Source organism: Corvus hawaiiensis, chromosome 5 (genome assembly GCF_020740725.1).
Source record: "Corvus hawaiiensis isolate bCorHaw1 chromosome 5, bCorHaw1.pri.cur, whole genome shotgun sequence".
Taxonomy (NCBI): Eukaryota; Metazoa; Chordata; class Aves; order Passeriformes; family Corvidae; genus Corvus; species Corvus hawaiiensis.
This window is the reverse complement of record NC_063217.1, coordinates 64,319,318-64,344,156: the sequence shown is the minus strand read 5'-3', so window position 1 is coordinate 64,344,156 and position 24,839 is coordinate 64,319,318. Positions and strand designations below refer to the sequence as shown.

The 24,839-nt window shown below is 42.5% G+C and overlaps 1 protein-coding gene across 4 annotated transcripts in view; it reads right to left on the bottom strand.

Annotated features, from left to right (window-relative positions):
• Positions 1 to 24,569, bottom strand: part of ELF2 (E74 like ETS transcription factor 2) — a 36,658-nt gene extending 12,089 nt beyond the window's left edge. The window contains exons 1-3 of one of the 4 annotated variants that reach the window (XM_048303375.1): positions 24,464 to 24,569; positions 18,581 to 18,776; positions 17,443 to 17,608 (exon numbers count right to left, since the gene is read on the bottom strand). In XM_048303375.1, coding sequence (XP_048159332.1) covers positions 17,443 to 17,608; positions 18,581 to 18,652 — 238 coding nt within the window. In that variant the 5' untranslated portion in view covers positions 18,653 to 18,776; positions 24,464 to 24,569. Of the gene's footprint in view, positions 1 to 2,749; positions 2,855 to 17,442; positions 17,609 to 18,580; positions 18,777 to 23,847; positions 23,995 to 24,463 lie in introns of those variants that run through there. The other 3 variants (XM_048303376.1, XM_048303379.1, XM_048303377.1) reach the window with 3 other exon arrangements.
• Positions 24,570 to 24,839: the final 270 nt, after the last annotated feature.

Sequence of the window (24,839 nt, the reverse complement as noted above, 5' to 3'; positions counted from 1 at the left end):
TAATACTATCAGGCAACCAAAGCAAGATTTTAATGAAGAATTCACAATTCCAAGCATGGAACTCAGTCAAGAGTGACTACACATACACTAACAAACCACATTAAAGTTTACTTTAATGCTTGTTCACATGCTTGTTTTATTTCAGCATTTAAAAACAGCAGTGGAAGTAACAGTGCTTAAGCTACATCTTAATTAGAAGCAGTTGAATTGCCTCTATAGGTAATATCCAGAAATCTTTCTGTATGCAAAACTTGACTGGAAAAGAAAGCATTCTCAGTTTACTGCTTGTTTTATGGTGGATATTTATTCAGAAACTGAAAAATAATTCCTTGGATTTTTAGTATTTCCCTACGCCTGGCTCTTTTCCACACTCTCAACTGCACAAAATTTAAGGATTATGCCTAACCCACTGCATAAGGCAAATCAATAACAAAGATGAGAGCAACCATCTCAAAACACTTGTTTCACTGTGAGCCATATGTCATCAGCCCAATATTGACACAAATATTAGCTATAAAGCCAAAATATATCTTTGTAAAGTCATTTAAGAGTTGCTCTTACAACTGGCAATTAAGATTAACACTAAGCAGTAACATCTTTGGTTCCTCTTACTTCCCACAGTTATCAAACACTGAAGTTTTGTCAACACTGAAACCAGCAGCCATGGGAAAAGGCAACATATAATTATTATAATCCCTTAGGATAAAGAATTCCTCACTTAAATCCACGTGATATCATCTACATACAAAACTAAATAAACAGATATGGTATCTTGATAGTATGATGATAGGAATACTAGACATGCGTAGGTATCACTCACTCCAATGCAAATATGGAAAAAGAAGGAATGAAGTTGGTTGGGCTAATGAGATCAGTATGACAAAGGACACCAGAAAGAGCAATGCAAAGGTCATTCATTATTTATCTAAGGGCTGGCTCTCAAGCAATCTAGTTACAGTGACTTAAGAAGGTGCTGACACAATGATCAACTACTTAAACGTTCTTTATTTATGGACAATCAAAAGTAAAAAACAACTCACTGAAATCTGCAGCAGTGAAACCTGCAAAAATCGGAGATGTGTTCTACTGGCAAAGTGAAGCTATTGCTCCATCATAGACCCAAGTGTCCAAATGCTTAGGACCTACTCCCCTTCTGGTTACTCAGCAGAACAGTTCTTCACTGCTTTGTAGTGGGGTATTTTTGCGTGTCTGAGGTTTGGGTCCCCCCCCCCCAAAAAAACCTGGGTATTTTTCCACATTAAATAAAATAAATGATGATGAAGACTATGTGACTTGGCTCTCTTTAAAAGAGTATCTTAATACACTAGGAAACGACAGAGCATTTACTTTTAGACCTGTAAAAACCCACTGCCATGTCAATGTAAAGCCAGTATTAAGCTTGACTCTCTCTGTAAATTCATGTGCACCTACTGCACAATTCATTACCTATAATGCCCTACACTGTACTATTTATGGTTCCAAGGACTACTTTTAGAAGTTGAACTCCATGTTGTAAAGGCAAAAATAAAACCAGATCTGGTACAACTTCGGTGGAGAACTGAATGCTTGACACTGCATTGAGGTTTGGGTCAGTTGTAACCTTGCTCGTTCTCCAGGGCTTTACCACACTTTAAGACAAGTGCTGGGATCACTGGAGTATCCTGTTGTCAGACAGTTTTAACAAAATGGAAAGAGGCCAAACCAGGCAGGTCTCTGAATGCAACCCCGAAAAAGTTCTACAGCTCAGGTAAACGGCCCGAGTCCCGGCAGCGGCTGGATCCGGGGGCTGCAATGTCTGACGGTGCGGAGGAGCGGCCAGAGAAAGCGCGGCACCCGCACGGGCTGGCGGCAGGGAACGGAATTCCCGCGGCCTCGCGCCTCCTCATCCCGCCATGACCGCGGAGCTGCCCGGAGAGGAAGCTCGGCCCGGGACGGCGCAACCGCCCGCCCTTCCCCCGCCCGCCGGGGGCGCCCGCAGGCAGGTGCGGCCACGTGCGGCGGCGGCGCGGCCACTTCCGTGTTTACAGTCGGCTTTCCTCCGGTGCCGTACGCGCCGCCAACGCCGCGCCGCCACTCCCGTGTCCGCCGCGCGCCCATTGGCAGCCGCCGCCCCCCACCCGCCAGCGGCGGCGGCCCCTCCTCTGCGCGGGGCCCCGGGGGAGCGCGCCGCTTCCGCTACGCGGCACGCGTGGGGGAGGGGGCGCCACCGCCCCCCCGCGTCGCACACGTGGGGCCGCGGCCCTGCCGGCAGCGCCTCCTCCCGCCCCGCCGCCAGAGCAGAGTTTAAAAGGGCACGGGGGCCAGGCGGCAGAATAGCGGAGGACGCGCGCGGGTGTGCGGTACCCGGGGAGGCCGGGCCGCGGCCCTGCGTGCAGTGTGCGGTGACGCTCGGCCTGCCTGCTCAGACAGCGTGGCGGCAGTGCTCGGAGCGAGGGGGAGGGCCAAGGGAGGCGGGAGGACAACAGCCTCGCGCACTTCCTGGTTCTCGCCCCAGCCTCCAAAACCCCACTAAACTCCTCCGCGCGCCCCGCCGCAATTCCTGACACGGCGGCCGCGGTGGTGCCAACCGCGCCGGGAGGCAAGTACCGCGGGCCAGCCGCTCGCCGGGCCGGCCGCTACCAAGGTGATCACTTCCTGGTTGCCCTCCATTGCCTCCCGCCCGCCGCCGGAGCGCGCTGTGCGCCGTGTCTTCCCCGCCCCGGCCCGTCCACGCTCCCACCCCGCGTCGGCCCGGAGCAGCGCAGCTCACCGGCCCGAATGAGGAGGTCGAGCTGGTTCGTGGGCCCCTCATGCACGGACGCCGCCATGTTTACGCTGCCGGAGCGGCTTCACATTGACGGGCGGGCGCGCGCAGGGGCCGGCGGCGAAGCGCGCTCTCGCGGGCGGGCGGAGCGGTCACCGCCACGGCGCGCGGCAGCGCTTCCTGCGGGGCGGCGCGCGCGGTCCTTCCGCTGCCCGCCCCAGACAGGAAGTGCCGCGCCGGCTCCCGCCGCAGCGCGGGGCCGCCCGCGGGCGGGGGGAGCCGCCGGGCCCCGCCAGACGCCCCGCGGCACAGGCAGCGTCTTCCCGGACGGCTCCAGAGGCGCCCGAGGGCAAGGACGCAGCGCAGTCCGGCTGTCCCCGGACTGCCGCGAACGCCTTCCCTTCCATTTCTCCGCAGCCCTCGCCCACCCGCACCTCCGTGCCCCGGTAACACTTTCTGACCGAGGCAGACCGCGTACCAGGATAAGCCGGACAGTCCTCACCGAGGCGACCACTGACGCATTAACATGATTTCTCCTTGACAGGTCCCTGGGGCACCTGTGTTAGTAACAACTCGCCAGAAAAGCTCGGTGCTCCGTACCTGCAATCCATCTCATCTCCGTTAGAGTAACAGGGCTGATTCCAGTTAGCCAGAAGCCCCATCCATCCTTCATCAAATCTATTCTGTGAAAAGACTTGTGGAGTGAAAAAAAAGTTTCACTGCTCTCTTAAATAAAAAACCACCACTTTTTAGGGTTGCATCCACTCCCCTCTGAAGAAATCTGCTTCAGTAACACCACAGCATTACTTCCCAGGACCCTGAACAGAGGCACCAGTCAGAGAACACTCTCCACACTTCCCAACAAGTCCCTGTCCTGATTACTCCCGGAGTAAAACTTCAGAGCTGCATGCCAAGAGCAGCTGCACCAAGAAAAGCCTATTATGTCTTACACAGAGCTATGCATGGAAATTACACACATGAATTCCTTCATTAACACCACATACTCCTGAGGAGGCCTACATTGTTAAGCCAAGGATCTGGCAAACACCTGCTGCCTACAGTGACTTCCTTGAACACAACAGCTTCACAGCTCCATTAAAAGAAGGTGAAGGGCTCCAGCTGCAATCTGACAATACACAATCTTTTCCCCTCTCAAATTTCAGTAGTCCTAGGACCTAGATTAGAAGGAACAATTTAGAAGCAATTTTCCTCACCACTGAAATCACAAAATAGTATCCAGCAAAAATCACCTCCAGCTGGTAAATTCAGTGCTTCAAACTCTTGACAAATCCTACTCCTTCACTACAACTCTCAAGACGTTTTAGGAATACATTTCCATGACTGTATTTATACATAATATTTATAATACACAAATATTAATACATAGTACACAAATAAATACACAAATGAAAAATCAGGCATTTTGTAGACCACAGTCACCTATTCCTGGATGTAAAGAATTAAATTTGTTCATCGTCTCATCAGATAAAGAGCAAGACCTGCAAGTGACATCATTGATTCTCACATGCAGGCCATGATATCTAAGAGTAGGTTTGTGCTAAAATTTTGCCAGCCAAGATCCTTCCAGCCAGAAGCATAGATAAAAAAGGCAACTAGCCAGCTCTTAGGGCAAAAAGCTCTCAGGCAGATCCAGCTTTGCCAACAGCAGAGTGCTCCCATCAGCTTTTGTTATTCAGAGAGGTGGAACAGCAGTACTAACAAGAATTCCTTCCATCAGCATATTTCTACTAGGGGACTCTGCTGTATTCTCCAGCAGAAATTACCGAGTGGAGACAAGCCCAAGGACAAGAAAAGGCATTTTAGCTAGGCACACACTTAAATGTGCAATAAAATTTAACAGCCCTTCATTAGAACATCCTGAGATTGAAGTGGAAGCCTTACATGGTGTAGTTTAGCAACACCATAGCTTCAGCTTACATACAGAGTACTGCAATAACCATGTAGTCCTGTCACTTTATCCTATGTACCTCCTCTTGTTAAAAATTATAATTTACCCATACTTCAAGCAATAAAATAGAGTTTAAAAGTTTGTCTGTTTAGATCCAGAACAAAAGCTGTACTGAGATACAAAATGCTTTTGAAGATCCACACCCATGTCAATAGTTCGCACTACCATACTTTGGAAAAGGTGCACTCACAGTTTTTTCCTTTTTTTTTGGTTGCTGTGTAATTCAGTGAGGATTGTTTACTGATTGCAGCTTTCAGTCACAAACGAAAGTGTTCGACTCATAGCCAATAAAGTTTTGCCTGAGATGTGTGGACTCCTTGAATAAGTGCACGCAAGTAATTGGCATTGTGTAACTTCCAACAAACACCGTAGGTCCAAAATGAAGAAGAGAGAGTATTAAACATGAAGTTCTTGGTTTAATACCAGTTTCCTAAATAGCTTTTATTTAAAACTACAAGCACAGACTTAGCACAGTATTTTCCAGTTCACATGAAATGGACTTGAACAGCTGCACAGTGTTCTGGTTCTTCCCTCTCTCTGATCATACACAGAGAGAATATCACTGGATGCCCAAGAGGATTCCAATCACTTGAAAAGAATCTGAGCCTGTGCACTTTCAAGATTAATATGTGGCAAAAAACCACAACAAATCTATGAAGTGACCTGTGCATACCTTATACCTATAAGTACAGTATTAAAGCATAACACTGTCTTTAAGGAGGAATGCAACTTTGTCCAAAAGTCCTGCAGTCTCAGCTGTTTAAATTATATGATTTCTAGTATCTTATGAATGCTAATTGATTTGTCATGCTAATAAAATCTTATTATTTCAGGGAAAAAAAGACAGTCAACAGGAAAAAAGCAAACATGCATTTAACTTTTAAATCTCTTTCAAAACCTCCTTTTTAGGCTAACAAAGAGGGCTACAAAATCTACTCAGGGGGTGGCCCAGTGAAGCAAGAAATACTAACTGTAATGGAACAGGGCCACAGGAAATTGCAGATGTACTTTTATTTCTCTGGCATGAAAAAAGTAAAAAAAAAATATGTAGAGGAACAGATCCCTGACCAGAATCAGTCTTTGTCAGACAGAAACATGTTTATTTAACTTAGGTTATTGTTGAGGGGGTTTTTTGTTTGTTTGTTTGTTTTTACTGTTAGTATACAGAGACTAAGCTTTGTTGTAATTTTTTAACCCACAAGTTCAGCTGTCAAGATAGCCAGGTAGACCTACATGGTACATTTACCAACTGCCAGGAAAAAACCCCAGCCAAAATGTTTGATAAGCTGGAAAGCTACCATTCAAAATTATGCTTCTACTTACTACATTCCTGTTTGTCACAAGTCTTAAGTAACTTCAAGACAAGTGAATTGTGTCTCCATAGTTGTATAACACAGGAGTAAAATATCTATCAGCTCGTGCTTTCTGGTTAGGGGATATGAACAACTTTGCTCACATTAAAGGAAATGTATCACTTCTTCTCTGCAATATACACCAGTTAAACATCATCCTGATTCTTTAGAAAAAGTGAAATACAACTCAAAAAAAGCAGCTGGATGTGACTAATTGCATCCAAGACAGCAGAAGTAAATTCAAAGTAGAATTTACTGGTGGGTTTCATCAGATTTTCAGACTTGGGTTGGAATAGAATCATCAATTATCTTAACCATCTCCTTGAGCAGTCCTCAAAACTAATAGAGTATTCAGTGCTCATAGAGGAATTGTCATTCTCCACTCCTACAGTCTCCTATGCAAAGCTGCCCTTCCTACAACTCTCACAAATATGATGAAAACATTCTTTGATAAGACTGTAGTTTCTCTTGGAAAACTACTTCACAAGCACTGTAGCTTGAAATGCTAAAAGTACAGCCTTAAAATGGCACCTTTTCCCTCCACTGACGGCAAATAATTAATCAGAAAGAACAAACTGTGTGCATTTAATTATTTTAGCCACAGAGGATTCCAGTTATATTCTAGTAAGACAAAGCTACCCTTGGAAAAGGCAATTGTCATAAAGCAGTTGCTTATTCTTACAGAGGTGATTTGTTTGGCTTAATTTAAGTAAGTGGAGGGTAGATGGCAATCTGTCTGAGGGTAGTATTTGCAGTCTACATGAGAAATTGCAAATGATAACAGAGTAACAATCCTAAAATGCCAACCATTTCAAAAAGCCACAAGTAATTTCAGAAGTCCAGGTATGCCCTGTCCCAAGTGCCCAAATCACCTACTAATTTTAAAGTTACAGAAAGTTCAGTTTTGCCCAGGATTCTAAAGAAATTCCCATCTAATAATTACTGAAGTAGCTGCTGTCTTCAACAGCAGGCCATCAAACTGTTGATAGCTATTACTTCATTGCAAAGGTAACAATAAAAAGAAGCATTTTTAACAGTTAAATGCCAGAAAACATGTAAGAAAATGCAGCCATCTGTTTTATCAGAACATCAACATAATCATTACCATCCACTGTGGATTCCACAGTAGAAAATGCCCAAATAGCAAAACAACCACGAAGTGTCCCTGGAAGAAACAGGGAAATATTGAGGAAAGGGGTCCATGACTATGCCAAGCTTATCTTCTTGACTACACCATGTGAAGTCTAACAATACCAAAGCCATGTGTCTGTTACAATTTGCACCTTTGAGTGGACTCAGGATCCTGATGTCACATTCATACAGCAATTAATGACTGCAGACAAAAAACAAATGTATTCTCAGGATTTGATACTACCTTTGACAAACTGAAAAGGAGTTAATCAAAATAGCAAGTGCTACATTCCAGCATTATTACTTGTGCATGCAGAGTAAGAAAACTCAGCTGTCTTGAAAAAAAAAGCAAAACAAACCTCAAACCCACAAACAATCAATATTTACACTTCCCTGCTTTATAAGGAAATTCCTTCTTTCCAGGGCAGTCTATTTGACAATGGTAAGTCAGGTATTTGCATAGCATTCTGTATGATTTTACAAAATTAACAGTATTTGAGACTGGTAATAGGCTGGCATATCAACTATGTCACACTTGAGCAATTTCTCTGTCCCAGATCTATAATTTTGAAGTCCTTAAGTCTTTCCTGATAACAACAAACATCTATTCTATAAGCCCACTGAATGTTTTTAAGGACTAAATGTTCTGCTCAAACACATATGGCTTTACTCTCATCCTACAGTTTGTTGTCAACTACAATCTCCCTTTTAATATGCAGATCACCTTTAAAAATTATTACTTTCAATAGTTTGTGACTATATTTTTGATCAATAAACACCACTAACTCTTGTGCACTCATACCACAATGGGTTTGGATGCCCCATCACATTCTAATTTCAAGATAAAAAGCCCCAAATTTTTCAGCTTACATTAGTAAAATGCTGTGGCTGAGTCTTGACAGTAACATCCTACAAATTCTCACTCCCAGCTGCAATTGGAGTTGGGAGTTTAGAGGAGAATCCCTCTGTGCATCTGAAGTCCAACCCATAATGCCCTACACTAGCAAACCATTGAATTAGCCTCACATCAGCCTCGGAAAATAAAAATTATGCCTGAAATGTGCAGTTAAATTCAGCTTTATTACAAAATAGTCTTGTAGCATGCTTTTGGTATGAATGGAGCACTGAATGCTGTAAGGCAGAAACCTGAAATCTAGAAAGAACTGGACACCACAACTAGGCTGTTACCATTACATTAAAATACTATTGTCCATGGAGCAGTTGTAGAGCTCTTTTCCTTAATTTCTCAGAAAAGGTAACATCAACCAAGATGACATAAAATCTAAGTTGCAGTTGCATTTTGTTCCTGAATGAAGAATGTTACTGAAAACAGATGTATATACCCTTGGCATAACTGCTCCAAGCACTACACAATAACACATGCAATACGAGGGGAATCATTTTGCCTCACTGTCACTGATATTTAACTACCAAAAGTGCAGTGGACTTCTTGGAAAAATGAGGATTCACATGGATCTTCAGTAGCAATAGCAGCATGGTGTGAAAAATAATTCAAAGGATAGACTCTTAACCCATTAATGTGTAAGAGGCATCTAATTCTTGCAGTAGAGCAAGCAAAGTTTTATCTTGTTTTTATCCAGCTAATAGGCTTTGTCTTAGCTCTTTGAGGAACAGCACCAACTTAAAATGAGAGTTTAATCAAGCTGTTAGAATGTCCAAACTTTTTTTTTTTGTAGTCAGCACTGTCCTCTAAAGCAAATGGTCTCTCTGCATGTGTAAGTTCTCACGTTCAGTCAATAGGGTATGTCACCACTAACAAAATGTACCCCAGATACTTGTGTTACCTCATTTTTCCTGAGAGGAAGTTTAATCAAATGATGTCTGGCCAGAATGAATTATAACACTGTTTTGTCTATCCCTTACACACACATACCATAATCGCAAAGGTAAGATTCTAACTAGATCTAATACAGAGTTCTTAGTAGATAATATTTAACTGATTAAAATTTATCATAGAAACTATAGAGTTCACAGGCTCAAATTTCCATAAGAGACATTAGAAGAAAGCAGTTTTAATCATAATAAGGGAAGACATACAAAGACAGAAGGAACAGGCAGTAACTAAAGACTAGACATAGAGATGCAAAACTGATTCCCATGGTGATAACTGTGTAAGTAGTAATCTGAAACTTCCACTGAAGAAGATGATTTCCCTTAAAGTATGTATTTTATTTATCCATATGTTTTAATTGGGGGAGAGTTAAGCCTGAACTCCCCGTTGATTCAACATCCTCCCTCCTTAAAAATGGCTATCAATTTACATGATAGCTTCAACTGAACTTCCTGGTCTTTGCAGCCCAATATTTTTCCATCCTGGAAAGGGTCATTTTTCAGATCCACATTTTTCATGCGTATCTTCCACCCCCCTGTGGCAATAACAGTTTTAGAATCAAAACAGATTTTCAACTTTTACCAAAGGGAGGATTTCTTATAGGACATGAAACTAAAAAAAAAAAAAACTGGTGACAGTTCACAAATTGACTGATATTTCAGCTTCTTGAAAATAAGATTCCTTTTTAATCTTAAAGCTGTGATGAAAAAATAAATCCCAAACTTGTACTTGGTGCTTTGATGATTAATAAAAAAACAAGGGGAAAAAACCTATTTATACAAGATGTTAGATTCACAAAAACAATTAAATCAGGATCTACAGCGGCAATACTTAAATACTCACGTCTTAGTTAACTAAAAGAGTAGGCATCCTCCATGTCTAAGATCTGCAGACCATGACTGTGTTACCTTCTGTACTGCTCCTATGGCAAATTCCAAAATAAGATGACCCCATTATCACACCTACACATCCACGTTACAAGTTCTGTATGGTGACAAAATAAACAGAACTGTAGCAGTTGTTAACTTTAGACTGACTGCTTCTTTAAAGAAAGCAGCTTCTGCTACTATGTATTGCTGAATAAATCCTAAAACTGTAGGGCTAATTACTTTTAGGACAAAAAACTGTGGAGGAAATGAAATCCAATAAAATTTGAGTATTATTAAAAACTTGTTAAGAAGGACGTGTCTTTTATGATACAAACACTTTGTTGCAGTAGACAAAATTTTAAGGCTGTAACTCAGTCCTCAGTAATCTAAAGGTACTAGTCCCAAGCGCATCAAACAAAAAGGGAAAGAACTTTAAACACTGTGTCAATCTAAATATTGTATTTCCCCTTCCAACCATTACAAAAGGCACTCACTACTTCCACAGAGAATGTCATAAGGTCACCTGAAATGACCCAAATTTCTGTATTTTGTTTTTCTAGAAAACTCCTTTTTCTATTCCAAGCAAATAGGCATTTTTTTTCTGGAATAAACACATAACATGAACGACTAAGTCTTTCTTGTTTGCTGAAAGATTGTATTGAATTGTACTTTGGTAGTTAGTGGATTAATTTTACAGTTAAAGGATTAATTATAAATAATGATCCTTGATTAATGAATCAAGATAGATTAGTGGAAAGGAGTCTGTTAGGCAAAAAACCTCATACTCCACTAGAATTAACTAAAAATTCATGAGTATTTATATGATCATATAGTATATTTTATTTGAATTGTGGTTTCATAAATGTGAGAAATTTTTAAATTAAAAACAACATTGTGGGTCCTGATTCTGCCCTTGGCTCAGCACTGACTATCCTTATAGTCCACACAGTCTCAAATCCATTCATTGCATAGCAAACCACAAGTAGAACCATTTAGTGCACAGCACAGATAATTTCTTTAGCACCCTAAGTAAATTTTCTCACAGCAGCTTCCCTACAACATTTTTCACACAGGGTACTGATCCCTATCTCTGGAGGCTACAATAATGCTACATTTTACTAAACTATGAAACTTTAGATTAACTGCAAATTAGCCCAAGGCTCTTCAAATCTGTGTTGTAATGCAATAAACCACGTAAATCAGTAGACATTGGAATGACCAATGAACTGTCAAAAGAGAGGCAAAAAATTCAGGTCCATGACCAACAGGAAAAATACTGAAAAAGAGGGGATATATTATGAGAAAAGGGATCCTTTTCAAGTACTGCCAAGGATTCTTTAAGATGGGTTTTAGGATTTACCATACTGCCTGTAGAGTCTAGAACCACAAAAGGTATTAAGTCTACTCATTCTTGGTGCAACAATGATCATTTATCAAATAACATGAATATTTTTGTAGCAATTAATTCTGTTGTTTATGAAGTAGAATCTATTGAGACTATTTTAGCAATAATAGATTTTTTTCTAAGATGTACAGAAATCAAACTGTTGCACCTCTCTAAATTGGGATTATTAGCATAACAAAGGTATGTACTTCAAAAAATTAACACCTTAAAATGCTCTTTAAACATTATACCTTGTTTACTGCCTTAGCCTGCTTTCTCATTAACAATTACCATGGCACCTGTTACCACCTCTCCTACATTAAATTGCTACCTACCCACAGCCTATCTCTACTACAAAATTCAAATTAAAAACCAGTGCACTCAGATTCACTGTCCTGCAATTCATTGCTAATAATGGTGCATTACCAAAATGAATGTTTCTTCAGGCTTTCATACTTTCTCTCCACACATCTTACCTCTCTGTAAAAGAAATAATTCAGAAGGACTCCTGGCTGTGCCAAAACATGTCAGTTGCAACACATGCCCCGTAACACTGCCTCCCTCAGAACAGCCTAAACTAAGCACTCCTTTCACCAACACTGGACACAAGTTCTGTGCAAGGACCTCTGCTCACTGTCATGTATAATTACACCATGAAAACCACACTGGATTAATGGGGTATACACTACCCAAATAATACTTAAAATACAGTAGGAACCGGTGTGCATTCATAAATTTAAAATCTTCATTAATTTTAATTTCTCCTCCGCTGTTTATTGGCTTTTCACTGCCCATTAATTCTTAGATCAAAACCATTAAACAAATAAATATTTGAACTGATTTTAATATATGATTATCTTATACTAAATTTTTAAGGACATATTAATGTCAAACTGTGAAATTAAAATAAAACCAACACAGAAAACATCAACAAGCCACATGCAGTCAAGACACATCTCTTACCATCTCCAGCCACAGACACCAAATTATCATATCAACTGCTCTATAAATTTTAAGACTATACTTTCAAATATCAAGGCTTGGAAGCACCCACACCCCTTTCTTTGAATGGCAGCTTACATAAAACTATTCCTATAGAAGAGCTACAAGTTTTTAATTGTAATTTCCCCCAGTTTATTATGGCCATAAAATTATGCTTAAAAACATAAGGAGTGCATTTGCAGCAGCTCTTTATCCTAAAAGAACTGTTCTGTTAGCCATTAATCTACAAAAATCTTACAAGAAACAGCATATTTAATGTTTAAAAAACAACTTCTGAATACAAAAACCTTCAAAGTATAAACTCCTAAAAGTTTTCATATATAAACTTAAGTTGTAAAACTCAGTTTGGGAAGAATACCCTTACTTCTCACTTACCTGAATCTTAAAAGTTTTATTACCATAGTCAAAAACTGAATTTAAGAAATGCATTATTTCATAACTTCTCTTCACATTAATTTGTTGAACTTCTAATTAGCATATTTCTTTCAAAACGCATTTCAGTAAATGGAATTGTAAGTATTGTCCCAAAACCTGAATCATTAGTTCATGCTTGCCTCGTGAAGTTGATGCCTGTGATTTTTGCTACAGTGCTACAGAATAACATCCGAATTGAGAAGGATGTATAAGCAATTGCATCCACTGTTTACTGAGACATCTGCACTGAAGTGCCTAATCTGATGGGAATGCATATAGACTTACTGGGATGCCAGGTTAAGCAGCTGAGACAGAGTCTCTCACCTTTGTTTTGCTTTCCTGACATCATGAATTTAAACTCCAGCTCTAAATTAGGCAACCCTAGGACAGGAACATATACTACCCATGTCAGTGGGTCTCACCAGTTAAGCATGGAGTGCCCAAGCGAACCTGTCCTTTGGCTGCAGTTTCGCCGTACTCCCTACCCTAACACTCTGCTAATGCAGCAGAAATTTAACTCAACAAAAATACAGAACAGTTGAGGGTCTCCTTGCTATTTTTCTTCTTGCAAAATTAGCACAGAGAAGTATGAGAAGTTGTGAAAGATAAGAAATCCTGTTCAGTTCTGTTCACTCTTGCTTAACAGAAAGCACTCTGGGAAAGGTTCAGCTAACAGCAAGGTAAAAAACAGGCCACATGACCAGAGAGCGGGTTGTATGGCTGGCATGTGGTCGGCCTCGCGTGTGAGGCAGTGATTGGTTGGGGAGACGTGTGGATACCACGTGATCAGAGAGCTGATTGAGTAAAGGGATGCATGAACAGTGACAGCACAGCAGCAGGCAGCCAATGTGTGCTTCTTTTGGTTAAGTTTAGCACATAAAAAGGCTTGGTTTGTTACAATAAACCATCTTCTTTGGAGCAAACAAGGAGGTGCGTGTGTCTTTGTTCCCCATTGCAACAAATGGCAGCCCAATCTGGGACATCTCACAGGCAGTGAAAGACGTGGACTGCACTGGCAGCAACTTCCACTGAACCAGGAATCGGTTGACCAGGAAAGTTTGGCAAAGGAACCCAAACACATGCCCATCACCTACCAGGTGAACAGTGCCAGGTGAGCAGTGGAAGAATTACAGGCAGAAGAACTCCCACGGAATGAAGATGGAGCCTATGGTGGCTCCTGCATCAGCAAAGTACAGACATCTCCAATGCTAAGCTTGCTGGACAGGGTGTCCATGCATTTAAAAGACTTCCCTTCTACTGAGACTTTAATTGGAAGCCTGGCAGGCAGTAGGACAGAAACTTTTTTGATATTGCCGGGAACGGTGATGCCAATGATTGTGGGCACTTCACCCCATGGAGGACTATTATGGCGTTTCTTAAAGAAGTCGTGTGGATGTCCGCCATTTCGCAACGTCAGAAACTGATTCCCCTGAGCCCTCAGTTATAAATGAGAATTGTTGATGTTGGCTTTCATATGTGGGGTTTATGGTTAAAGGTGGTTGAGTTGAAATTGTTGATGAGGTAAATAAGTTGATTGTTATATGATCTGTTGATGGGGTTGGGTCGTTTGTTGACAATGTTAATCTGGTTTTAAGGAAGGGGGTGGGGGCATTGACCGTATTAACAGAAGGGGATAAGCGGGGGATCACTAGTGGGCGACAACGAGCCAGTGAGAAGGTCCCAAGACCAACCAGCCAATCAGGATAACCCTCGGGAGGCAGGGTTTGGGTGGAGACACGTTGAGCCCCACGACATAAAAACCGTGTTCCCAAGCAGGAGGCGTGGCTCTGGCCATATGCCATGAGCGGTGACGAACCCAGCGCTGTAATCCTTTGCTTTGTGGAATTGCTGATCGCTAACATTGATCCCCGATTGTCAAATTATCCTTCGTTAACTAATAAAATTCAAAGTTTTGAAGACGTGAGGCGGCGTTTCTCACATCAGGCCTCCTCACACCCACTTCCAACACACTGGACGAAGTCTTAGCACCATCTTTGCAACCCTCCCAATACTACCCCTCCTGTGTTTTGCAGTGAAACATTTGCTCCCTTGCGTCGGGGCTGCTCCGGCAGCGGGGCTGCCACTGCTTTTCACTCCCTCTCCTTCCCCAGCAGCTGAAGCAGCCGCCGGGGTTCTGACAGGGCATCAGAAACAGCACCTCCGTCCCGGCACAGGTGGCTCTATCAGCCGCGCGCCGCGGCAGCGTAAAGCGGCGGACGGCGCTCGGGGCCGGCGGCAGCGGGTTGGGTGCCGTGGGCTTGTTGCCGCGGGTAACGTCGGGAACACGGCGGTGATCGCTGCAGCGTGGGAAACACAGTGGCAGCAGGTCCGACCCCTTGGAAGCGCACCGGGGCCGGCCACTGCCCGCCGAGGCCGAGCCGTGCGGCGGCAGCTGCACCCGGGAACGGCTGCGGAGCTGCCCCGCCGCGCCGGCCCCTTTGTTCTCAGCGTGTTTCATCCAGTCGCGGAAAGCAGTGGCAGGGACGGGCGCCGCGCTGGAAACCCCGGGAGCCCATCCAGCACTTCATAGCTTGATCCGTGCTTATTTTTTCGAAGTACCCTTTCAATTAATGAAACTGAGTTGCGAAATTTTGTCCTACTCAAAAAAACCCGTGGAAGAATGGCTCCCGCCTTGCTGCTTCCCCGATGCAGAAAAGACTATACCACTGGAATGAAGCTTGTAGATCAACACTGGATAAAGACAGTAACCCTCTCACCCCACAGCGAATTCTGACTCAGGGCTTGTTAACAACTTACACACATTTGCAATATTCTTCAGTGCATCTTGGAGATTACTAGAGTTGCCTCGATAAAATGCAAGTATCTTTTGAAACCACTTAGGGAGTTAATATAATTGTAAAGTCCCAGGCCTGGATTTATAAACTTATATATACCTTCTGTGAAGGAAAATTGGCAAATTCAGGTATTGTTAAGTTTCCTGCAGGTGATGTAGTTGTTGTATATGTCATTTTGTAAGTTAAGAGATTTAGCTGTAAGCAACTTTCCCAGCTGGTCAGCCCTGGATGCTCATTGTTAAAGTTTTACCATACCACCTTGTGACCCTCTGCATTGTTCTGACTGCTTTTTGTGCCAGTTATTGGGTGTTATAATCTGTCCCCCTGTTCATGAGAAAGATAAGGTCTTGTGAAGTCATGTTCCCAACTGATACTAATTGAGGTTTGTTTGTAGGATATATTAGGGAAACCCTTCCAGTTAAGGTCTTGGCTCTAGCCAAGCCCTGGCCCTGACTGATCAGGAATTACACCACCAGACCCAGGTGTTTCTGTGCTAAAAATGTAGTCAAGTCACTTTGACTTGCTGATTTCGTCTTATAAAAGCTGGACCCCCTTTTGACGTAAACTTGGAAACCTTGCCTGGGAAAGGTCCTCCAGGTCCTTACTGTGAGATGGGGCTCCCCAGCAATTGCAGACTCTGGATGATGGCAAAGTATTTAAGCAGCTGATGATAGTTATATTAGATATGTTGCTAGCTATCAAAGTGCATGCTATTAAAAAAAAAGGGGGGAGACAGGGGAGATAAGAAATCCTGTTCAGTTCTGTTCACTCTTGCTTAACAGAAAGCACTCTGGGAAAGGTTCAGCTAACAGCAAGGTAAAAAACAGGCCACATGACCAGAGAGCGGGTTGTATGGCTGGCATGTGGTCGGCCTCGCGTGTGAGGCAGTGATTGGTTGGGGAGACGTGTGGATACCACGTGATCAGAGAGCTGATTGAGTAAAGGGATGCATGAACAGTGACAGCACAGCAGCAGGCAGCCAATGTGTGCTTCTTTTGGTTAAGTTTAGCACATAAAAAGGCTTGGTTTGTTACAATAAACCATCTTCTTTGGAGCAAACAAGGAGGTGCGTGTGTCTTTGTTCCCCATTGCTACAAGAAGCAACACAAGAGAGCAAGAGGGAAGGATAGCAGGAATCACAGCCCAACAGTCAGATGTAATTAGGCTGCTATAGCAGCACAACTTTTGCTTCCACAGACACTTTAAACATACTTAGCTGCTCCTCGGAAAATGCAAACCTCCTGATTGTGTTCTTCGGAGAGAGGGTGTACAGAAAGATTTGTGTTTATCACTGGAAAGTTCAGCTTTCACAGCAAAGCTCCACTCCTTCCTTCATTCCTAACTTGTTATTTTATAGATGAGTTAATTTCAATCTATTAGGCTTTTTGCCCATAATGGGACAGCCCAACTCCATTCCCCCAAGCCACCCACTCCTGCCACCTAACTAGCCATAATACAACTCTGCACCAAAACGGCAGGATAGGAAGGGACAGGCAGGAAGGGGCAAGAGTTGGAAGATGGGGTAAATAGAGCCATGCAGTCCCTATTTCCAGCTGCCATGCAGTTGTGTGGCTCACACATAGTGTAAAACTGAATTCTAACCGGCTTCCTGGCTCAGCTGATTTTTAAAAACTCCAAGTTCAGTTGTCTAGGAAACTCCCTGCGTAAGTACATAGCAAAGACATAAATAAAAATCTGTCTGCTCATGAGGGAGGAGTCACAGTGTTACAATGCAGCACCATGAATGTAACATGACATTTTTACCTGCCAACATGGTTCTGTCACCACTGAAGCCTAAGCAAAACTAAGCTTAGAGGAAATAGACGTGAACCCAGGTCAAGACCTCCCTCCTGTGGCTAAACACGTCACATTCCTTGGGGATTTCTAAAAGTACAAAAACCTCATGGAAGAAAAAAATTAAGTAAGTCTACCTGTTTCCACAGTTTCAGTCTCAATTTCTTGTTCCTCTGCTACATCTTGCATCAGGTAAGTCTCATCATCATAAACCAGGACCTGAGCAGCGTAACCCTGTTCTAGTCTGGCACTAGGAACTGGCTCCACAATCACTGCAGGGAATTCAGAGACTGGCTCATTTTCCTATAGAAAGGAAAAAAAAAGGAAAGAAAAGAAAAAAAAAATGCTCTAAATACTGCACTATTAAACTCTATGTCAATATTTTCTTCTTATGTTCTTACATTCTTTATGGAATAATAATAATTTTAAATATTTTTAAAGGAAATTTTCTTCCAAAGCAAGAGATTAAAAGAATAAAAGACAGCTATCAGCCATCAGAGGGTGCTTTCTAAATCTCACAGATATTTTCCTGGGTTTAAGGACTTAAAATTTAAACCAGCAGACAGCTTTAAGATACTAGAAAAGAGCACACTTTCTAACGAAGACACTCAGCTGTGGGAAGTGTTTCTCCTCCCTCTGCTTGATGTAACAAAGGCTCTGACTATGCACTGCAAAATACCTACATCTGACCTGTGTCTTACGAACACATGTTTTGGGTTAAGTACATAAGTTATTACAGAAGAACTGACTACTTCAAAGCCTATATGCTCATCTCTACTAATTTAAGGATCAAAATGTCTGTAAAAGCATATATAATCAGTTATAGTGTTGCAGAAGTAGAACACTGCCAGATTCTGTTTATTAAAAGCTACAGGAGAGTAGAATATATTCATTATTTATTGATAAGAATGCAAAACACGATAAAATATGCTGTACTGCCTAAGTTTAAAAGAGGTCCATGTATTGTTCTGCTCAACTTGTTCTATACCTCAAGACACGTCTGAGATCTTTAAAGAAAGCTTAGTACAGAATATAATTTTGTAAACCCAGTCTACAGTTGTACTGCAGACTTCAAAACTTCTTGCTTCCACTTCTGTGATAACAAAATCTTCTATTAAAAGATATTTGAAAAATGGCTGCACTCTTCCTCCTTACACAACAATCTCAGATCCCTTTCATTTGTTTTCATGGCAAGATTACAGTGAATTTTTCTTCCAAATTAAGATAAAAGGTTTCAAAGTTTGATAGTAAGTAAGTGCTATTTAGTTTTCTAACCTCTTGATTTTTTATTCCATTGCTGTCAAACTCCAGGGCAGGGCCTCCAGTGTCAATCACTACCGATGTCATGGTGCATCCCCCGAAGATTCTTTGAGAACTGTTCTCTCTCTCGAAGATAGTAATGCTGATAGCCTCAGGATATCAAAGGCTTGAATTCACAATCCACTGCTCTTAAACAGCTGGGCAGAGGTTACTGAAACACAAAATAATTTAAAGTTATTTGCATAATTTATACTCAAAAGTCTTCCAATGTTTATGAAATCTCTTGCATGCTGCATCTCTACAGCAAAAACTGAGATCAGTGCTTTCTAACAAAAGTCAGAATTTGGCCCAACATTTTTAATAAAACCCATCCGTTAGAAGGCTACAACACTCACTGAGGTTGCAAGAAAACAGGATCGTCTAATACGTACTGAAAACAAATTATAATCAATACTCCAATGGGCAAACTCAATGAATCTGCTTTTCAGTAGCAGGAAGCCAGCTTAAACGAAACTAATCTTGCACATTTAGGGAAAAACTTGTTTGGATTCGTACAATGTAACTGCGCTTCCTACAGGCAAGGTTACACTAACAAAAATTACAACTGCTGATCAAACAAATGCTTGCAAACTAAGCAAGGAATAAGCATAAGATACATTTCAAAAGAAAGAAAAAATATACACAATTTAGAAAAAAAATAAGGCTTGTTTTGCTCACATAGGCAGTCTACTTTACATGACAAAGCATGACTCATACCTAACTATATTTCATTTGTAACAGCACAAAAACCCCCCCACAGTTACTACATTATTTTCCATTGTTTCATTTGTAAACCTAGCACCATTTTTTGATGAAAAAGAAAGCAAAGATCTCCTCTGCTCTCCAAACAAGACTCGGGCTGGAAAGCCTTTAACAGGTATCCCTTGGAGCCATATATACCTGTCACCCTCTAGATTTTTAGAACAAAAAGTCTACTCCTTACCTATCAATTATTCCAAAAATCTATAAGTTCAGAAATATGTAAAATAGAAAACCAACTGTTTATGAGTACACTAAAATAATCAATCAGAAGAAAAAATTTAAAAATCTGTTTTATTGCAAAAACCTTTCTTCTTCTACAGTTTTCCATTTATATACACAATAGAAATATTGCAAATGAATCATAACCCAAAATAGAAATCCAGAAAAATTAAATTGCATTTTAATTTGGAAGCCCAGACATTCCAACCTGTTTCAAACATCAGCATTATTCCTGCAAATCAGACTTGTAGCTACGTAATAGCATACCGTGCTTCATATGGTACCTCTGCTTAAGCACGTCACAAAGCTAATTTCATTCTCATGCAGAATATTCATGCAAACAATCAATAATAATAAATAAATATTAATGCAAATAAACAATCATATACTAGACCACATCTGCTGTATATTTATATTTTACGTGCTATAATCCCGCACAGGTGGCCAAGTAACTGCCAAATTGCAGCAACTGAAAACACTCAATACTGTTTACAAGATCAGGTTCTCTCAAAAATATGTGATTTCCATCTCCTGGGTTACAAAAGGTTTAAATTACTTTTATGCTGATCTATCTCTACATAAATCACCAATTTCCTATAGAAATGAAGTTAAGGCAATAAATTAAGCATAATTTTGGGGCATAAATGATAATCTGAATTTTCCAGTTGGGGCAGAAATCCTAGTAAGGACCTCACAGGGGAAAGGAAGTACACAGAAGAATGCATGAGATGCTAAATCACAGCATGCATTAAAAGAATAGTATCTTCAGACTGAATACATGGATAGCCCAGCAAGGAACCCGAAGTCTTTATATAAATAGGATTTGAACTTCATACTGACATTCAGTCAGCAAAATTTTCAAAACTCTGGCAGGGTAGAGAAAACAACAAGCCCACTTGTCAGCAAGTGAAAAGGTAAAAGAGTTTCAGTTCAGTCTGATTTAGAAGTTCTAAGTTAAAGCAAACACTCAAACACACCCATACACCTACATGCATGTGAGATTCCCACAGAAACAGCCCTTTCTGAATGAACCAGCACTTGTCTTCTTCTTCCCTTTCCCTAAGTAGTATGTCTCTATGGAAGACTTTTTGCTTCTCCCTCAAATTGCAGTAGGACACTGAATCTATTCCCCATCCTCTCTCCAGCAAGTCCCAACTCATTTGATTCCTGTAAAAGCAAAAGCCTGCCTGGTCACTTCCAGGAATCAGCTCAGAAATTCACATTTCCCAAGACTAAGCGAGCCAAAAAGGCCAAAAGACAATTAGACTCAGACTCTTAAAGTAAGAGATGATTCAGGTTTGTAAGAGACCAGGCTGTCCCCAGTGATACAATTAGCCAGCACAGAAGCTGGTTCAAAGTACAGCTAGTTTTGAATTACAGAACAACCTGCAGAAAGATTAAAAATAAAACCAAAAAATGCACACTGCAAATGTAATTCCTCTCTGGATAGATGCTTACAATAAAGCAAAATACAGAATAACATCAGAGGAGAAAAAATAAATTTAACACTTCCAAAAAAAATTACCAAATCATATTGTTACAGCTCTGACATCCACTCCTCTTCTTCCTGGTAATGGCAAATTTGGAGAAAAACTAGTTCTGAAACATTTGGAAAAACCCTTACAACCACAAAAACATCCTTGCTGCATAATCTGTTATTTTTATACATATCTCATGGGAAAACAAAAATAAGTCTACATGTTCCCATCACCAAATAATAAAAAACAAAACCCCAACCAAACAAAAAATTCTGAATCTTGAATACTTCGCCTCAACAGCAAGAAGTTTCTATTTACCACTACAAAACACACAACAAAGACTCATATTTTTTATAGCTTTCACTGGTCAAGACAACCAATTAGAGCAAGTCTTCAGAGGCTACAGGGCACTTGTCATAAAGGCTGCAAAATACCATTTCCTTCACATATTGAATAGTACATTTATCTGACCGACATTATGTACCCAAGTGTGTGCCCACAAGAAATCCAAATTGTTCTTGTATGTTACTAGCTTAAAACTACTGAAAATCACAACTGTGATGAACACATCCCACAAAAAACAGTATCTTAAGATGATTCCCCTATGCACAGCCACCTATCAAGTTAACAGGGAAGCAAACATGCAGCTCAACAGAATAAAAGATAATAATTGAAAAACAGTGTGGAAAGGATGGCAGAGAAGGTCATCTCTTCTAGGCCAGACTTCAAGTGAATTTATTTAGGACTGGTTTCAAAACAAAACTCTCAATATAAATGTGCAAATAGCTTTAGCACACTTTTATTTTAACTATAAAAGAAACTAGCAAAAAAACCACCCCAAAACACAATGCTTAAAAAAAGATGCCCATACGTGAAAACAAGACAAACATGGAGAAGTCTGGGCAGTAGTGACCAGAGGCAGCTGCTCCCACAGCACTCAGAACCACCACAAGAGTACTTGGAACGCCTCCCTTTTATTCAGCTGGCATCCTAAATCCTGAGGAGAGATTTATGCGGGTACCTATACAGATGCAACTGCAAGCGCAGGACTCCAGCTAGCAGTAGCATCACACACAGCTTGTTTTTTTCAAAATAGCCTTCTTTTGGTTTAATCAAATAAAAGTTAAGAATGTTGGCTTGAAAAATGAAGGTAGTTATACGTGGAGAAATACACCGGCCAAGATCACTGCAGAATCCCATTAACAAGAACAAGGCTTCCTAAGGGCATTAAGGTGTTCTTTCATAAGCAGAACCTCAAATACAGCAGTAAATGCCACTATCACTCTGATACATATAAACCATAGCACACTCTGTAAAACATTTCATGTCGACTGAAAAGTCTTTTTAAAGACATTTTCCAAGATCATATTTACAGCTCTTGTTATCTGATTAACACTGGCATGTGCAGAAGAAATGGGAAATTAGCTTTCTTTGTCTGAGACTCAACAAGTCTAAGAAGTGAAAAATTAAGCCACTGAAAAAGCTGTCTGAGCAGAAAAAAGCCCCAAAACTTGTTGCTAAAGTCTGTTGCAGGGATTATAGCAAAATTAGGATACAAAGTAAATCTTTATATTTACAAGGTCAGGGGAACATGCAATCCATGCAGTTTACAGTACCTTACAATTTACACCAAGCACTAAAATTTATAAAGCACAAATCAAAATAAGGAATGGGCAAGGTAGTCCTAGCCACTCCATACTTCCTAAGTTTTCATACAAAAAAGCATTAATTTTATTGCTGAATGCACAGAAATTATTACGTTGGATCAAATTAATGATGCATCAAATCCAGTAAAAACTAGAAGACCTCCTGCCATACATATTTAATTTGATAATCTGAACATCCAAAGTTTGCTCTGAAACCTCAATAGCTGAAGCTGATGAACCCCAAAACATGTAAGCTAGAAACTAGTCAGTTAGAAACTATTAACGTTCTGCAAAAAGCTTTGTGGTTTCAGCAGGCTTCTTCTGGACCTTCCCGTATCTCATCCTACTAGCAGACTCTCTTCCCACTCCTCTCTATTTAAAGATACCCTGAAACCTTCTCTTCCCTCTGACAGAAATCTTACATATTTACCCTTATTTTGTACCTCTCTTTCCAGCGAGTTGATTGTTGGTCCTTCGCAATCATTTCCACTCCCCCACAAGCCAGAGTAGGGAGGAATTATTCATCGTTTTACATAATAAATTAGCAGAGACGATTAAATTAAATGGTGAGGATGTACGTTTTAAAAAAAAACCCCAACACACACACTCTAAAAGGAAGCAGTGTGTGTAAATTCCGTAATTAGCTTTGATAGGATATTCTCGAGGTCAAAAACTTCTAAGATTTAAGTTAGACAACTTTATGAAGGCAAAGCCCCTGAATGGCTTATGAGACTATTGAACATAAAGATGTGTCTAACAGTCTAAAGTTTAGGCACCTTCTGAACCAGATACTACTGAAACCTGAGAGATGAAGAGTGTGTCACTGACAGCACCACACAAAAGAACCATCCTTTTCCCAGCACCTTTCCTAAAGCTGATCCTGTCTACTATAAGAGATGGCGTGAGAGGAGAAGGAAAAGCAGTAAGGATTAGACCCAGAACCTGTTTTTAAACTTACAGTAAGGTTGTGGTGTCTTTGCTTAAGAAGTTGAATGACTAAAGAAAAGTCCCAAGAAAGATAACAGTGACTAGCCATAAGGGAGGAAGCAGGAAGAATGAAAAACTGAATTATTCAAGTGGGGAGAGACAAGAGGGAACACATCCAAAAAGGTAACAGCTAAACACGAACTGGGCTCACCCAGCACGACGTTTTACAGTCACGGTATAATGAAAAGTATGCCAGACTTCTGCTGTTTATCCGTGGTGCAAGCAGCGATCCCAGGGACGAGGCACGGGAAGAGCGATCACGCATGACATCGAGTGTCCAGCACGCCCGGGCTGCCATGTTCTCCCGACGCCCTGGGTAAACAAGGCGCTGCCCCTTGGCGCTGCCCCAGTCGCCTCCCCGCTCCGCCGCCGCCCCGCTCCCAGCACAGCCCGGCCCGGCCCGGCCCAGGAGGCTGCGGGCCCAGCCCGGGAGGCCGCACTGCCTCGGGCTGTTTACACTGACAGCGCCAGGCACCGCCCGCCGCCCCCTCCGGCGGGCGCGGACCCCGCGGGGAGCCGAGTCGGAGGGAACAGGGCGGCCCCAGCTCCTCCGCCGCAGCCCGCGCGAAACCGAAAGTGTAGCTGCGGAGGGCGGTTGGTGGGAGGTGCCGCCGGAGCGACCCCCGGCCCCACCACCTCGAGGCCATCTCACACACCCCGGCGGCCGCCCCCAAGACGAGACGGCCCCGCGGCCTCTTGGCAGGGTAGCTGCCGCCTGTCAGCGCCCGCCCGCGCGGCGGTGGCAGGAGCCGACACCGCGCCCTTACCGTGCCCGTGCGCCCGGAGGCCGCGTCTGTCGCCCGCCCGGGCCAGGAGCAGGAAGCGGCAGCGCCGTCCGGGCAGAGCCGGGCCGGGGCCGGGGCCGGGGCCGGGGCCGGGGCCGGGGCCGGGCCGGGCCGGGCCGGGCCGGGGCCGTCCCGCGCGGGAGGGGCGGGGGCGCAGCGCGCGACCTGCCCGGCCCGGCCGCCCCCCCCCCGCCCCGCTGTCGCCGCCGCCGCCGCCGCCGGGCGCGCGGGGGCGCTGCGGACATGCGCGGCCGCTCCGCGCTTGCGCGGGGCGCGGCGGGGCCGGGAGCGTATCCGTGAAGGAGCGTTGCCTCGTCTTTCCCTGCTCCCGGCTGCCGTGTCCCTAGCCGATAGCAGT